General features: G+C 37.7%; 1 protein-coding gene across 6 annotated transcripts in view; it reads left to right on the top strand.

The window, feature by feature from the left end:
* Positions 1–15,674, top strand: part of TMEM131 (transmembrane protein 131) — a 247,039-nt gene that overhangs the window by 148,412 nt on the left and 82,953 nt on the right. For all 6 annotated transcript variants that reach the window (XR_013526314.1, XM_017964076.4, XM_008980096.5 and 3 more), the window contains one exon: positions 2,366–2,489. Coding sequence is in view for 5 of the 6 variants with exons in the window: in XM_017964076.4 (XP_017819565.2) it covers positions 2,366–2,489 (124 nt within the window). In the remaining variant the exon portion in view is untranslated. The remainder of the gene's footprint in view (positions 1–2,365; positions 2,490–15,674) is intronic.

Below are 15,674 nucleotides of genomic sequence, written 5' to 3'. Positions count from 1 at the left end.
ATAATGAAAGCCCCTAATTCACAAGATCTCCTCACACAACTTTACCACTCAGTTTTCACTCCTAAAATGAAGAGCACATATTCATGGAATTTGAGGAGAATATGATGAACTTCAGTGATAAGAAGTTAAAACCAAACCAAGTACTATGAGTGCTCGCCTGATTTTTCATTTTTATGAAGGTGCTTTTTTTTTGCATGGTTGTTGAATTTAGTATTTCTGTTGGGAGGGGGACATTGGTGGAGCCTTCTGTTTGGCCATCATGCCCTGCCCTTCCACCTGCATTCCATTTTCTTAAACTATTGAAAATTATCAGCTGTTCATTGTTTATCAACTTTCCCAAGTCTTGAATTAGAGGTAATAAACTAAATTGAAGAAAGATAGGGACAGAACTTCTTGAAGAAAAAAAGTATGGTGGACAGTTGAACCAAATATAAAGTGTAGCTCTGGTTCTGCATTTTTCAGCTGCTTGGGATTTGAGGTTTATATGCCAACTTATTAAATGTGAATTATAAAATGTAAAATTTCAAAAACCATGGACCAAAATGGTTGCATGAGGAGAGGACCTTGTGAAAGAAGGCTGTATATATATAGAATGATGGTTTCTAGATTCATTTGTGTCTCTACAAAGGACACAAACATCATTTTTATGGCTGCTAATATTCTATGGTGTATTTAGAAAATATATATATATATATATATATATATATATATTTTTTTTTTTTTTTTTATTGTACTCTGGGCTCTGGGGTACATGTGCACATCCTGCAGGATTGTTGCATAAGTGCATACATGCCACACCCCCTCATCGCCTACATCGGGCATTTCTCCTGATATTATCCCTTCTCATCCTCCGCCCCCTCCGTCCCTCCCCTCCTCCTCCTCGTGAAGCACAGTGAGTGTTATTCCCTTCCCTGTGCCCAAGTGTTCTCATTGTTCATCACCCACCTATGAGTGAAAACATGCAGTGTTTGGTTTTCTGTTCTTGTGTCAGTTTGTTGAGAATGATGGTTTCTAGATTCATCTATGTCTCTACAAAGGACACAAACTCATCATTTTTATGGCTGCTAGTATTCCATGGTGTATTTAGAAAATAAAGGTTTGGATTGGTGTAGGAGGATAGGGCAGGCAGATTGACAGAGGCGTGGGTAGATTGCCCATGGAACTAGCCTGACTGAGGTGGAAGGTCTGGATTGAAAACAGAGTTACTTGTTTAGGTTGGGTCATGTGAGATTAAGAAGGAACCTAATAACTAATTGGTGTGTCGGGGGAGGTAGAGAGAAAAAGCAAGGAAGCTGTAGAAGTAGGAGGCCTACACAAACAAGATTAGCTGTAGAAGTAGTAAGTGGACTGAAGAATAAAGTTTCACTTTTTTTTTTTTTTTTTTTTTGAGACGGAGTTTCGCTCTTGTTACCCAGGCTGGAGTGCAATGGCGCGATCTAGGCTCACCGCAACCTTCTGCCTCCTGGGTTCAGGCAATTCTCCTGCCTCAGCCTCCTGAGTAGCTGGGATTACAGGCATGCGCCACCATGCCCAGCTAATTTTTTATATTTGTAGTAGAGACGGGGTTTCACCATGTTGACCAGGATGGTGTCGATCTCTTGACCTCGTGATCCACCCGCCTCGGCCTCCCAAAGTGCTGGGATTATAGGCTTGAGCCACCGCGCCCGGCCAAAGTTTCACTTTTAAGGCAAACCATAACATGGATACTCAGGGGAGACATTAAAATGGATTTGCGGATTTCAGACCATTTAGTGTGTTTAGTTTTGAGAAGAGGCAGTTCAGTACTGGCATTTAGAGCCTGGAACAGACCCAGAAGACTTAGATTCACATCCAGGTTCAAAGTGTGCCTTTGGCCAGTTAATTAACTTTTCTGTGCCCCAGTATTCTCATCTATGAAATGAGTATAGTAAAATCCCCTAACTCATAAGATCTCCTCACACAACTTTGCCACTCAGTTTCTGCCCCTAAAATGAAGAGCATGTATCTGTGGAATTTGAGAAGAGGACACAATTCACAATTGGTAGGAGGCAGGGTGGTGGTACAGAAAGAAAAGGAGCTGACCCATTCTGTGCCCCACCCACTGCCTCACTGGGTTCTGAGCCTCACAGGGCTGAGACTTGCTTCATTGTATCCCAGTACCTGGCACTGTATGTGATATAATTGGCACTCAGGAAATATTTGTTGAATGACTAAATGCATTTTTATGTGTAATTTTAAATATAAATAAATTCAGAAAGCATTTTAATATATTAAGCTATGTATTTGTCTAACAATTTTGATGTTTAATTTTTTAACAACTAGAAATCATCTTATCAATTAGAATTATCTTTGAAGTATTTGTGATAATTTTCTTTTTGTTTTACAGACCAGTTGGAATGCCAAAAATGGAAAAAGTCTACTTACATAATCCTAGTTCTGAAGAAACTATTACTTTAGTATCAATATCTGCTACAACATCACATTTTCATGCATCATTTTTTCAAAATAGGGTAAGTTTCTCTGCTATACATGATCTCTCCTGAATTTGAAGTTGAAATGTCTAGATCTTTATTAATAACTTGCTGTTTGAATATTTCAAACCTGTTCCTAGATCTGTTTGTTCCACTTCCTAACAATGATTACTTCTGTGCTTAAACACATTGTTTTTCTCAGCATGAAATAGCTTAACAAATCAGCAGTGAACCTTAAATACTCTGAAAAAAGTAGCATTCTTACATTCAGTAGATTTTATTTTCCTTCCTAATCATAGGTAATTCCTTAGCATTGTGTTAGTTTTTTCTTGCTATATAATAAATTACCACAAACTTGAGGCTTGTGACAACACCCACTTATTAGCACACAATTTTGTAAGCCATAAGCACACTGAGTTGTTCCTTCAGTGCATCACTGGCTAAAATTAAGATGTCGTCTGGGCTGAGTCCTTATCCAGAGGTTCTGAGGGGAAATCACTTCCAAACTCATTAAAGTTGTTGGGAGAATTAGGTTGCTTGTGGAAGCCCCCAATTCACTGCTGGCTGTTTGCTAGTGACCCCTCTCAGCTCCTCAGGACCCCCGGATTCCTTCTCACAGGCCATCCATCTTCAAGCCAGCAACAGCGCATCTTTCCCCTGGCACTTTGTACCTCTCTGGTGTCTTCTGGCTCCAGCTAGAAAAATCTGCTTTTTTTTTTTTTTAATTGTATTTGGGCTCTGGGGTTCATGTGCACATCCTGCACCCGCAGGATTGTTGCATAGGTACATACATGCCATGGTGGTTTGCTGTCTCCATACCCCGCCACCATTGCTTACATCATTCTCAGAAAACTGACATGAGAACAGAAAACTGCTTTTAAAGGGCTCCTGTCAGGACTCTCCAGATAGTCTCCCTTTTGATTAACTAAAAGTCAACTGGTTGGTGGCTTTAATTACATCTGCAGAATCCCTTTTACCATATGATGTAAATAATCCCAGGTGTGGTGTCTCATCATAGTCACAACCTCATAGATTAGGGCATAAAGTCTTAAGTACCAGTTTAAGGTTCTCCTTACCACAAATATCTAAAATTTTATTTGTAATTTTTGTAGGAAGAATGTAAACTTATTAAAAACTTTTTTTCTGACCCCCTCCCCCAAAAAATGGTATCTTAAGTACATTTTAAATTTGAGAGAATACCTAAAGCTTTAGCATATAGGTTTCCAAAATAATTAACAAAATAGCAAAGATGAGAGGGAAGAAAATGAATGGGGCTGAATTACATCTTCCCAGGGTTTTCAGTGACTCCTTTGAAGGGATGTGACTGAGTGACAAAGAAGAAACCATTTTAAACATATAAAATATTGGTTGCTGTATTTTTATGTCAATTATTTGATGTTTACATTTCTCCTTTCTAAAGTCCTGTTTCATCATACGTTTACTTTAGAGTAAAAACAAAGCATAACTTTTTCATTTAAAGGTATTTTATAAACAAGGAACTGATAAATCAGCATATTATTTTGGTACTGTTTAATTTTTTGTGATTCTTGTAGAAATATCCCTTTTCTAAATTATTTCTTAAAATAGCTTTCCCTCGAGTTAGTTATTCTTTATTAACTAAAAGATACTTTCACACTTTTTATAGATGTGCTATTGATAATAGTCTGCAGTAATATAATTCTAATGCTGGCCGGGACCTGTGTATACACAGGCCGAGCTCGAGAGAGATCTTCCCCAGTCATGCAGTGAGTGGCAGAAGCCAAGGTGAAGGTGTAGGTGTTCTGTTAGCATCCCCAGTGATTTGTATCATATTACACTTCAGTGAGTGGCTTGTACCTGACAGCTTCTATAGAGAGATGTATTTATAATGAAACCATCCAGCTTTCAGGCATTATCAGTATGCAGACACATATTGAGTTAAAGGGCAAAATTGTGAAGTAAAAATGCAGTCGGTTCAAAAATAGTTCACAACTGCACTGTACATTTTATTTCTAACTTGTTAGCTTTTTGCTAAGTCAAGCTATATTTTGTTGTTTCTGAACACTCCAAGTTTCACCTGTGTTAAAGGCCAGGGTTTTTACTTTTTTCATTGCTATCATGATACAGAGACTAGAACAAGAGTTGCAAACAAATTCTTACTGGGCTAGGTAAACAATATAAATGGGAGAAACAAGCGAAGTGGGATGAGGGGAGTACCCTAGAGAACATGTGACCATTCAAAGAGATCCACTTCCACTGAGCTTCAGGCAGTGGTTACCATGTTGGGAGTGTAAGCCCATGTGCAGTTCTGCTGATTTCCCAAATGTCAGAAATAAGAATTCTCATGTATCTTCCAGTCTTCATACATTGAAAATCAGTTTAGTTTTAGAAAGACAGTATGGGCCAAACAACATAAGCTAAAGGCTACTAACTTGACATTTCTGAACTAGACTCTCCCAGGGACCTTTATATATATATATATTTCCCACCCCACCCCCCCCACCACAGTAAGACACTGACTGCAGACGCTCAAGAGGTAAAGGGGAGAGATGGAATGAACTCTTGGGGGAAGAAATAACCTTTTTCCTCTCTACTTCAGCTTTATGCCAGTAATAAGAGCCTTGGGGAAAGATGAATAGAGTTTCTTATGTGGAGGAGAGCAAAATCTTTACATTTATTCTAACTCTGCCTGATCAGATCAGATCAGATCAGGTATGATCAGAATTCCTGGTCAGGTCTTATTTCTTTGACAGTAAAACTGTCTATAACTCGGAGTTTTTAGTTGTTTACTGTTAACATCTCTACATTAACCAAAAAGTAGAAAATACAGAAAAGATAATTACTATTTTTAAATTATTATTCAAACCAAGTTTTACATAATTGTATTTTAACACACACATGCAAGTAGTTTTGTTAAAGTTTTTATTTTAAGACCACCTGAAAATTAAAAAGAATAGGAATGATAAGAGAGGTAAGAGGTTTGGTTATATGAAAATTTATTTCTCTGTATATAAGTTTGTGTAAGTATCTGTTAATTGAATATATTTAACTAATTATAATTAAAAATTACATAATAGTAAGACTGCATTTTAGGCCATTCCTTTTTCATGGCCATATTGTATATGGTCCATAAAATACGCAACATGTATTTTACATCAGAAAAATATTGATTTTTATAACAATATTCTATACAAGGAACCAATTTTGGTTCCTTGACTTGTGGAAATGGGGTGCCTTACACACAGTAGGAAACAAAAATGTTTTCTTTATTAATTAGAACCTTTTGATTGATTAAATTTTCAGATAAACTGAAGATTAGGATAAACTTTGTTTCAGTCTGTGACTAAAATTAAAATGTTATAGTTCACTTATTTCAGTATACTTAATGAAGTCTCTTATGGGTTGAAGGGCACTAATAAATATTAATGATCATTTTAATTAGATGTAGAAGGACATTATTCCATTTTAGGTTAAACTTTGATTCCATGACATTACTGGGAATTGAACAAAATGTGATGTAGCGGTAGTATGGAATATTATGCAGATAATAAAGAGAATGAAATAGGTCTCTGTCTGTTGATCTGAAATAATATACCTGACATGCTAATATGTAAGAAAAGCATATTGTAAAGTAAAATAAAATATCTTTTTTTTTGAGACAGGGTCTCACTCTGTCACCCAGGCTGGAATGCAGTGGCATGATCTCAGCTCACTGCAACCTCTGCCTCCTGGGTTCAAGCCATTCTTGTGCCTCAGCCTCCCTAGTAGCTAGAACTACAGGTGCCTGCCACCATGTCTGGCTAATTTTTTGTATTTTTTAGTAGAGATGGGGTTTTGCCATGTTGGCCAGGCTGGTCTCAAATGTGCAGCCTCAAGCAGTCCGCCTGCCTTGGCCTCCCAAAGTGCTGGAATTATAGGCTTGAGCTACCATGCCTGGCATATAATACCATTTTTATAAAAAGCAAAAAGTCTGTGTATATTTATTTGGGTATATTAATAAGAGCTGGAATAAATAAAGCACAAGTAGATTTGCCAGATTAACTGGTTAACCCGAGAAAGGTGAGAATGGTGGAAGTTTGAGGTTATCAACTTTTTATTCAGTCATCTTAGCACTGTATCACTAAGTAAAATAAGTACTTGTTACTTTTGCAGTTCAAAACACTTAAGAAATGTAAAATAAAATAGTTTTTCCACTCCACCTATGTGGAAATAAGAAATTAATTTAACAAATACTTATTAAGTGTCTACTTAAGTGCCAGGCACTTAGTTTTTGTCAGTGAAAACAGAGGTGCTTATCATATATACCTTGTGGAGGGGGTTGGGTAAAGTCAGCAGCAGAGGGAAGGCAAGCTTGATAAATAAGTAGATTTTATAAGATCTTAGAAGATGATACAAGGTCAGAAAAAGAGTATAGGATCAGAAGCTTAGGAGTTCACAGGGAAGGTGATGCCATTTTAAATATGGTGGTCGGGGTAGGCTTTTTTCAGAAGGTAAAATTTGAACAAAGACTCAAAGAGGGTGAGGTAGGAGGACGATGTGGAGGAAACTGAAATATGTGGAAGAAGAGCATTCTAGACAGAAGAACCAAGTGGTACAAAGGCTCTATTGTTGGAAGCAGGCCTGTTGTGCAAAGACAGCTAGACCAGAGTGAGTACGGGTGAGAGGAGAAGTAAGGGGGCAGACCGTGAAGGGCCTTACAAACTGACTTGACTTGACTCTTTCCTGCTTGACGTGGAAAGCCATCAAAGGGTTTTAAAGAGAAGAATTACAGCATAGCTTAGGTTTTAAAAGGATCTTCATTCATCAAAAATAGAACAAGGGACACCAGTCACATTGGCTGTTGCCATACTCCAGGGTAAGAAGATAAATTACTCTGACTAGAGTGGTACATGGAAGAGGTGAAGAAAGGAGGTGGACTTGGGATACCTTGGAGATATTGCAGGTTCAGTTCTAGACCACTGTATTAAGCCAGTCACAGAATTTTTTGCTTTCCCTGTATATGTAAAAGTTATGTTTATACTGTACTGTGGCCTATTAAGTGCAATACCATTGTGTCTAAAAAACGTACATACCTGGCCAGGCGTGGTGGCTCACGCCTGTAATCCCAGCACTTTGGGAGGCCGAGGTGAGTGTATCACAAGGCCAGGAGTTCAAGACCAGCCTGGCCAAGAAGATGAAACATCGTCTCTACCAAAAATACAAAGATTAACCGGACACGGTGGCGGGCACCTATAATCCCAGCTACTCGGGAGGCTGAGGCAGAAGAATCACTGGAACCCAAGAGGTGGAGGTTGCAGTGAGCCAAGATCACACACTGCACTCTACCCAAGGCACCAGACCAAGACACTATCGCAAAAAAAGAATGTACATACCTTAATTTTAAAAATACTTTATTGCTAAAAACTGCTAACAGTCGCTGAAATGATCTTCTAGAGGTACATTTTAAAATAATAATTAATTAATTAAAAATTTAAAACTTCTAACGGATCATGTCAGCCTTATGCAAATCATAATCTTTTTGCTAGTATAGGGCCTTGCCTCAGTGTTGACAGCCACTGACTGATCAAGGTGGTGGTTGCTGTAAGGTGGGATGGCCATGACAACTGCTTAAAATAAGACAACAATGAAGTTCGCCACATCCATTGATTGATCTTTTCGCAAAAGATTTCTCTGTAGTGTGCAATGCTGTTTCATAGTATTTTACCCACAGTAGAACTTCTTTCAAAATTGGAGTCAATCCTTTCAAACCCTGCCTCTAAGTTTATGTAGTATTCTAAATTCTTTGCTGTCATGTCAGCATGTTCACAGCATCTTTACTAGGAGTAGATTTCATCTGAAGAAGTCACTTTTTTTGGCTCATCCCTAAGAAGCAACTCCTCTTCCGTTCAAGTTTTATTCACATCTACAGATGCCACTTCTAATTCTTGTTCTCTTGCTGTTTCTACCGCATCTGCAGTAACTTCTCCACTGAAATATTGAACCTTACAAAGTCATCCATGAGGGTTGGAATTAACTTCTTCCAATCTCCTGTTAACATTGCCATTTTAACCTCCTTCTTCCATGAATCACAAATGTGGTGGGGTTTTTTGTTTTTTTGGTTGGGTTTTTTTTTGTTGTTTTTTGTTTTTTGAGTCAGAGTGCACTCCAGTCACCCAGGTTGTAGTGCACTGGCACAATCTCAGCTTACTACAACCTCTGCCTCCCAGATTCAAGCAGTTCTCCTGCCTCAGCCTCCTGACTAGCTGGGATTATAGGCCCATGCCATCACGTCCAGCTAGTTTTTTTTTTTTTTCTGTTTTGTATTTTTAGTAGAGACAGGGTTTCATCATGTTGAACAGGCTGGTCTCTAACTCCTGACCTCAGGTGATCCACCCACCTCAGTCTCCTAAAGTGTTGGAATTACAGACATGAGCCACTGTGCCCAGCTACAAATGTTCTTAATGGCATTTAGAATAGTGGCTCCTCTAGGAGGTTTTCAATGGACTTTGCCCAGATCCATCAGAGGAATCACCCTCTGTGGCAACTGTAGCCTTAAGAAATGTATTTCTTAAATAATAAGACTTGTAACTTAAAATTACTCCTTGATACTTGGCTGCAGAATGGATCTTGTATTAGCAGGCATGAAAACAACATGCATCTCCTTGTACATTTTCACCAGAGCTCTTGGGTGAACAATTGGCTTGTCAATGAGCAGTAATATTTGGAAAGAAATCTTTTTTTCTGAGCAGTAGGTCTCAACCGTGGGTTTTAAATACTCGGTAAACCATGTTATAAATAGATGTGCTGTTATCTAAGCTTTGTCGTGCATTTATGCCCCACAGGCAGAGTAGATTTAGGCTAATTCTTAAGGTGTCTAGAATTTTCAGAATGGCAGATGAGTGCTGACTTCAACTTAAAATCACCAGCTGCATTAGTCCCTAATAAGAGAGTCAGCCTGTCCTTTAAAGCTTTGAAGCCAGGTACTGACTTCTCTCTAGATGGCATCTTCTAGATGGCAATTTCATCTACATGGAAAATCTTAATTCAGTGTGGCCATGTTCATCAGTGATCTTAGCTAGATCTTCTGGATAACTTGCTACAACTTGTACATCAGCATTTAATGCTTCACCTTGCACTTTAATGTGATAGAATTGGCTTCTTTTCTTAAACTTCATAAATCAATCTCTTTTAGCTTCCAGCTTACTCTGTAGCTTCCTCCCCTGTCTCAGTCTTCATAGAATTAGAGAGAGTCAGGGCCTTGCTCTGGATTAGGCTTTGGCTTAAGAGAATGCTGTGACAAAGCAAGGCGTGGTATCTCATGCCTGGAGTCCCAGCACCTTGGCAGGTGGAGGCAGTTGGGTCACCTGAGATCAGGAGTTCAAGACCAGCCTGGCCAATATGGTGAAACCCCATCTCTACTAAAAATACAAAAATTAGCCAGGAGTGGTGATGCATGCCTGTAATCCCAGCTACTTGGAAGGTGGAAGCACAAGAATCGCTTGAACCCAGAAGGTGGAGATTGCAGTGAGCCAAGACCATGCTGTTGCACTCCAGCCTCAGCAATGAGCAAAACTCTGTCTCAAAAATAAAAATTAAAAAAAAAGAATGCTGTGCCTGCTTAGCTCTTCCATCCAGACCACTAAAGCTTTCTGCCTATCTGCAATAAAGCTGTTTTGCTTCTTTATCGTGTGTGTTCGCTGGAGTAGCATTTTTAACTTCAACAACTTTTCCTTTGCATTCACAGCTTGTCTGTTTGGCACTAAAGACCTTGCGTTGAGCCTCTCTCAGCTTTCAGCATGTCTTCCTCACTAACCTTATCATTTCCAGCTTTTGGTTTGAAGTGAGAGATGTTCAAGTCTTCTTTCACTCGAACACTTACAAGCCATTGTAGGGCTACTAATTGGCCTAATTGTAGTATTATTGTGTCTCAGGAATAGGGAAGCTTGAGGGAGAGGAAGGGAGTTGGGAGAACAGCATTTGGTGGAGCAATGAGAACACACATAACATTTTTCAATTTAAGCTTACCATCTTATATGGCCACAATTTGTGGTGACCCAAAATGATTTCAGTAGCAACATCAAAGATCACAGATCACCATGCAGATACAATAATAATAAACAACTTGTAAATACTGCAAGATCACCAAAATGTGACACAGAGATAGAAGGTGAGTACTTGCTGTTGGAAGGGTGGCACTGGTAGACTTGCTTGCATGGTTGCTACAAACTCTTAATTTGTCAAACAAAAAACTGCACAACCTGCAAAGTGCAGTACAGCGAAGCACAATAAAATGAGATATGCCTGTGTGTTTTGAAGATACACCCAACAGGATTTCCTGATATGGGGCTGAGAGAAAGAAAAGGGTCAAAATTGATAGAGTTTTGTACTGAGCAACTGGAAGGACAGAGTTGCAGTCCGCTGAATTGAAGAAGGCAGAGGGTAGAGTAAGTTTCGGAGATACAATCAGTAGTTCAATTTGGACATGTTCGATTTCAGGTATCTCCTAGATATCCAAGAGGAAGTGGCAAGTAGGCAGTTAATATTTGAGTTTGGTATATGAGGGAAAGGACTGGACTAGAAATAGAAATTTAGTAGTCACTAGTGTAGATATGAAGCCATGGATCTGGATGAGATCACCAAGGAAGGAAAAAGCCCAGGGACCGAGCTGTGGTACAAAGCTGACTTGGGAAAATTACAGTTTCTTAGTGGTATTACTAGAAACTCAGATCTCAGCTACATACTAGATATCCAGTTCCAATAGCAGCAGAAAGCTGCACTAAAAATTAAACATTCCATGTTGATTTTCCTAACTCTTTGGAGTTTGGATGGGCCTTAAAAGGGTATTGTTTGAATATAGACATTTTTAAATAAAATTAAGTTTTCATAAAAATTTTGTTTATTTATTTTTGAGACAGTCTTGCTCTGTTGCCCAGGCTGGAGTACAGTGGCACAATCTCGGCTTCCCAAGTAGCTGGGACTATAGGCACCTGCCACCATGCCCAGCTAATTTTTTATATTTTTAGTAGAGACAGGGTTTCATCATGCTAGCCAGGATGGTCTTGATCTCCTGACCTCGTTATCCACCCAGTTCGGCCTCCCAAAGTGCTGGGATTACAGGCGTAAGCCACCACACCTAGCCAAAAACTTTCAAGGAAACCATTTTCCTCTGGGTACATTTTCAGTAATAAACATAGGCCTTATGAATCTCTTCACTGACACTACAACTGTTCTTGGATAGGAATACCATAATTCTAAAACTTTTTTCACATTTTTTTAGAGAACATTTTAGATATTTTTTTAGGTAGATAAACAGCATTCATTGTACTAATTTGCTGTTATTTTTTTCCTTCAACTTTTAAGTTCAGGAGTATATATGCAGGATGTGCAGGTTTGTTACACAGTTAAATTTTTTTTCACATTTTTTATATCAGAAATTGGGGCACATATTACAGGCAAGGGCACCTTATACTCACTGTCATCCTGGATTAAGGGTATGTTTTTCCACAGAGAATGGCACTGGTGGTCTCAGCACTACCAAGGAAACATTAAATTTTCTGCTGGAGGTTTTTTTGGACCACGGAAATGTATTCAGACCGTACAGTTGCATAAGTACTGTTACATAGTGCAAATTCTAAGAATAAGTTAGTTTTCTCCCTTCCTGCAGTGTCCAGAATGAGTCACGTAAGTTTTCTTCACTGCCCTTTTCTATGGGTTGGGTTTTTGCTTGTCATCCTCACTCCTTGTTTTACATGATTAGGTCTGCATTTTTTTTAAACACTCTCGTCTTTTTATTCTTGATATGGTATAAAACATCTGTATTACAAGCACTGGCATCTTAGATGGGAAAATGATATTATGGGGTTTTTTCCCATATTGCCGAGAGTCCTTTCCGTGTCTCTCAGTGTCAGTTCTGTGAATCCTTACATTGTCAGAGGGAGTTAGGAAGGTGATAGAAGGGTGACCAGTCATATGATTCTGTGGAATTCACAACAATAAAAAGTGTGGGTGTACTGCCTGAACTCAGTGATATTATCCACTTCATTTCAAGATTTTGTTGTTTTAAAGTTAATTTGGCTTTAATCTTGGCCACCAGGAGTTAAACCTAAATACTCAATTACTTGTTTTTGCTCCAAGGGAAAATGTACACTGAGACCTTTATTAAAAAAGGTCCAGGCTAAAATATGCTTCAGAGAGTCCACAACCCTTGCGGATTCATCCAAAACAGTAAAAAGCAAATACATAAATATATGTATACATATATATTTGAGAGAAAGAGAAGGGTCACAATTGACTCTAGAGTTTTGTCCTAAGCAACTAGAAGGACAAAGTTGCAGTCAGCTGAATTGAAGTGTGTGTGTGTGTGTGTGTGTGTGTGTGTATTTATATACACATATACATATACACATATGTATATATATATACACATGTACATATATATAAACATACATTATATATATATGTTTAATATATATTTTACATGTATTTGTTTTTAAATTACAGTATACTTGCAGTAAAATTCCCCCTTTTAGTATACAGTTCTGAGTTTTGACAAACCCATAAGGTCATGTAATCAACAACTTGGTTAACTCAAACCAGTGAATGTAGCTTATTCCAGAAGATTATGTTAGTGGAACCTTGTAGCATATAGCATTTTTAGTCTGACTTCTTTCTTTCAGCATAATACATTTCATATTGGTTGGTGTAATGGGCTATGGCAGTTCTTTATACCACCTTATTATGGAATAGTGTTTCACTGGCTGGAAGTGTCACTGTATGTTTATTCATTCACCAGTTGAAGACTTTTGGGTTGTTTCCAGTGTGGAGTTATTATAAATAAACCCACCGTAAATATTTACATACAGATTTTAACAGTTTTTTTATAACGACTGTACCAGTTTATATTCCCATGAAAAACATATGAGAGTTTCAGTTGTTCCACATCCTGATTAACACTCTGTATTGCGAGGTTTGGGTTTTTTTGTGATGCAAGGCATTCAGATAGGTGTACGGTGTTAGGCCATTTTTATTTTAATTTGCGTTCCCCTGTGACAGTTGATGTTAAGCATCTCTTTGTCATCCATATGTTTTCCTTGGTGAAGAGTCTGTTCAGTTCTTTTGCCTGTTTAAGTTGTTTGTTTTCTCATTGAGTTCCTCAGACTTCTTCTATGTTCAGTATACAAGTTCTTCTTGAGATATGTTATTTATCAGCCTTTTCTTCCATTTTGTGTCATGGCTTTTCACTCTTTTTATGTAATCTTTAAAAGAGCAGAAGTTTGTAATTTTCATGGAGTCCAGTTTATCAAATTGTTCTTTTATGGGTCATGCTTTGGGAGTTGTAGCTAGGAAATACACAAATATTGTCTCCAGTTTTTTTTCCTAGAAGTACAGCTGGCCCTCTGTATCCGTGGGCTTCTGGTCCATGGATCCAGTCAACCACAAGTCAAAACTATTAGAGGAAAAAAATAGTGCTACTGTACTGAACAAGACTTTTTTCTTGTCTGTGGATGTTCAGACAAATAATACAGGATAACAACTATTTACATAGCATTTACATTGTATTGAGTATTACAGGTAATGTCAAGATTATTTAAAATATAATCCCCAGGATGATACATGCATATTCAGGAGGATAGGCATAGGTTATATGCAAATGCTACATTGTTTTACAGCAGAGACTTCAGCATCCGCAGATGTTGGTATCTGCATGAAGTCCTGGAACCAATCCCACCGATACTAAGGGACAGCCATAGTAGTTTTACGTTTTGCATTTAGATCTATGGTCCATTTTTAGCTGCTATTTGTTTATGACATGAAATAGGGATTGAGGATTGTTCTGATTTGTTTTATATATGGATATTCATTTGCTCCTCAACTATTGGTTAAAAAAGACTATTCTTTTTCATTGAAATCCCATTGTATTTTTGTTGAAAGTCAGTTAACCTCATGTGTGTGAGTCTGGTTTTCAACTCTTCACTGTGTTCTAACACATATCTAATAGACTCTGAAATACGTATCCTTTCACCAGTCCATACTGTTTTGCTAACTGTGGCTTTATATTAATTCTTAGATATTATGAATCCTCTGGTTTTGATTTTCAGAATTGCTTTGGCTTTTCTTACTTCCTTTCTTTAGCATCTAAATTTTAGAATCAGGCTGTCAGGTTCTTTAAAAAAGAGATTGGGGATTTTTTATAATGTTCTTTTAAATTAACTTTAAATGTACAGAAAAGTAATATTCTCCATATATTCCTCACTCTAACATTCTTCTAATGTTAATTTTTTTTTTTTTTTTTTTGAGATGGAGTGTCACTCAGTTGCCAGGCTGAAGTGCAGTGGCACAATCTCGGCTCACTGCAACCTCCGCCTGTCGGGTTCAAAGGATTCTTCTGGGACCACAGGTGCCCACCACCACGCCCAGTTAATTTTTTGTATTTTAGTAGAGATGGGGTTTCACCATGTTGGCCAGGATGGTCTCAATCTCTTAACCTCATGATCCGCCCTCCTTGGGCTCCCAAAGTGCTGGGATTACAGGCATGAGCCACCATGCCCAGCCCAATGTTAACATCTTATATAATCATAGTACATTAATATATAATATAATATTATAGTACATTCTTATATCATCATAGTATATTTTTCTGACGTTATACTCCTCATTCTAACATTCTTCTAATGTTAACATCTTATACAATCATAGTACAATTTTCAAACCAGGAAACTAGCATTGGTACAATACCATTAACTAAAGAACTTACATGAATTTCATCGGTTTTTCTATCGATGTATTACTTTTTCTGTTTTAGGATCTTATTTCACATTGCATTTAATTGTTACTTCTCCTTAGACTGAAATTTTGATTGCACTTCATTGGATATATAAATCCATTTCAGGAGAACTATATCTAATATTGAGTCTTCTAACCCATCAACACAGTATCTCCATTTATTTGTCTTCTTTGGTTACTTTTAGTAGTGTTTAATAGTTTTCAGCTTAAAGAACTTGCACATTGTTAGATTTATACCTCAGTATTTCTTTGTATGTGTGTTATTCTAAGTGGTACTTTTTAAATATTAGAATTCCAGTTGTTCATTACTAGTATATGGAGATACAATTGATCATTTGATGTTGACCTTGATTCCCATGACTTTGTTAAACTCTTTTCTTAGTTTTAGGAGCATTTTTATAGATATTTTTAGAAATTCTCTATATAATAAGGCATGTTATCTGAGTAAAAACATATTTTTTCTTCTGTACTGATGTGTAATGC

This window comes from Callithrix jacchus, chromosome 14 (genome assembly GCF_049354715.1).
Source record: "Callithrix jacchus isolate 240 chromosome 14, calJac240_pri, whole genome shotgun sequence".
NCBI lineage: Eukaryota > Metazoa > Chordata > Mammalia > Primates > Cebidae > Callithrix > Callithrix jacchus.
This window is presented reverse-complemented; position numbering and strand designations above follow the sequence as displayed.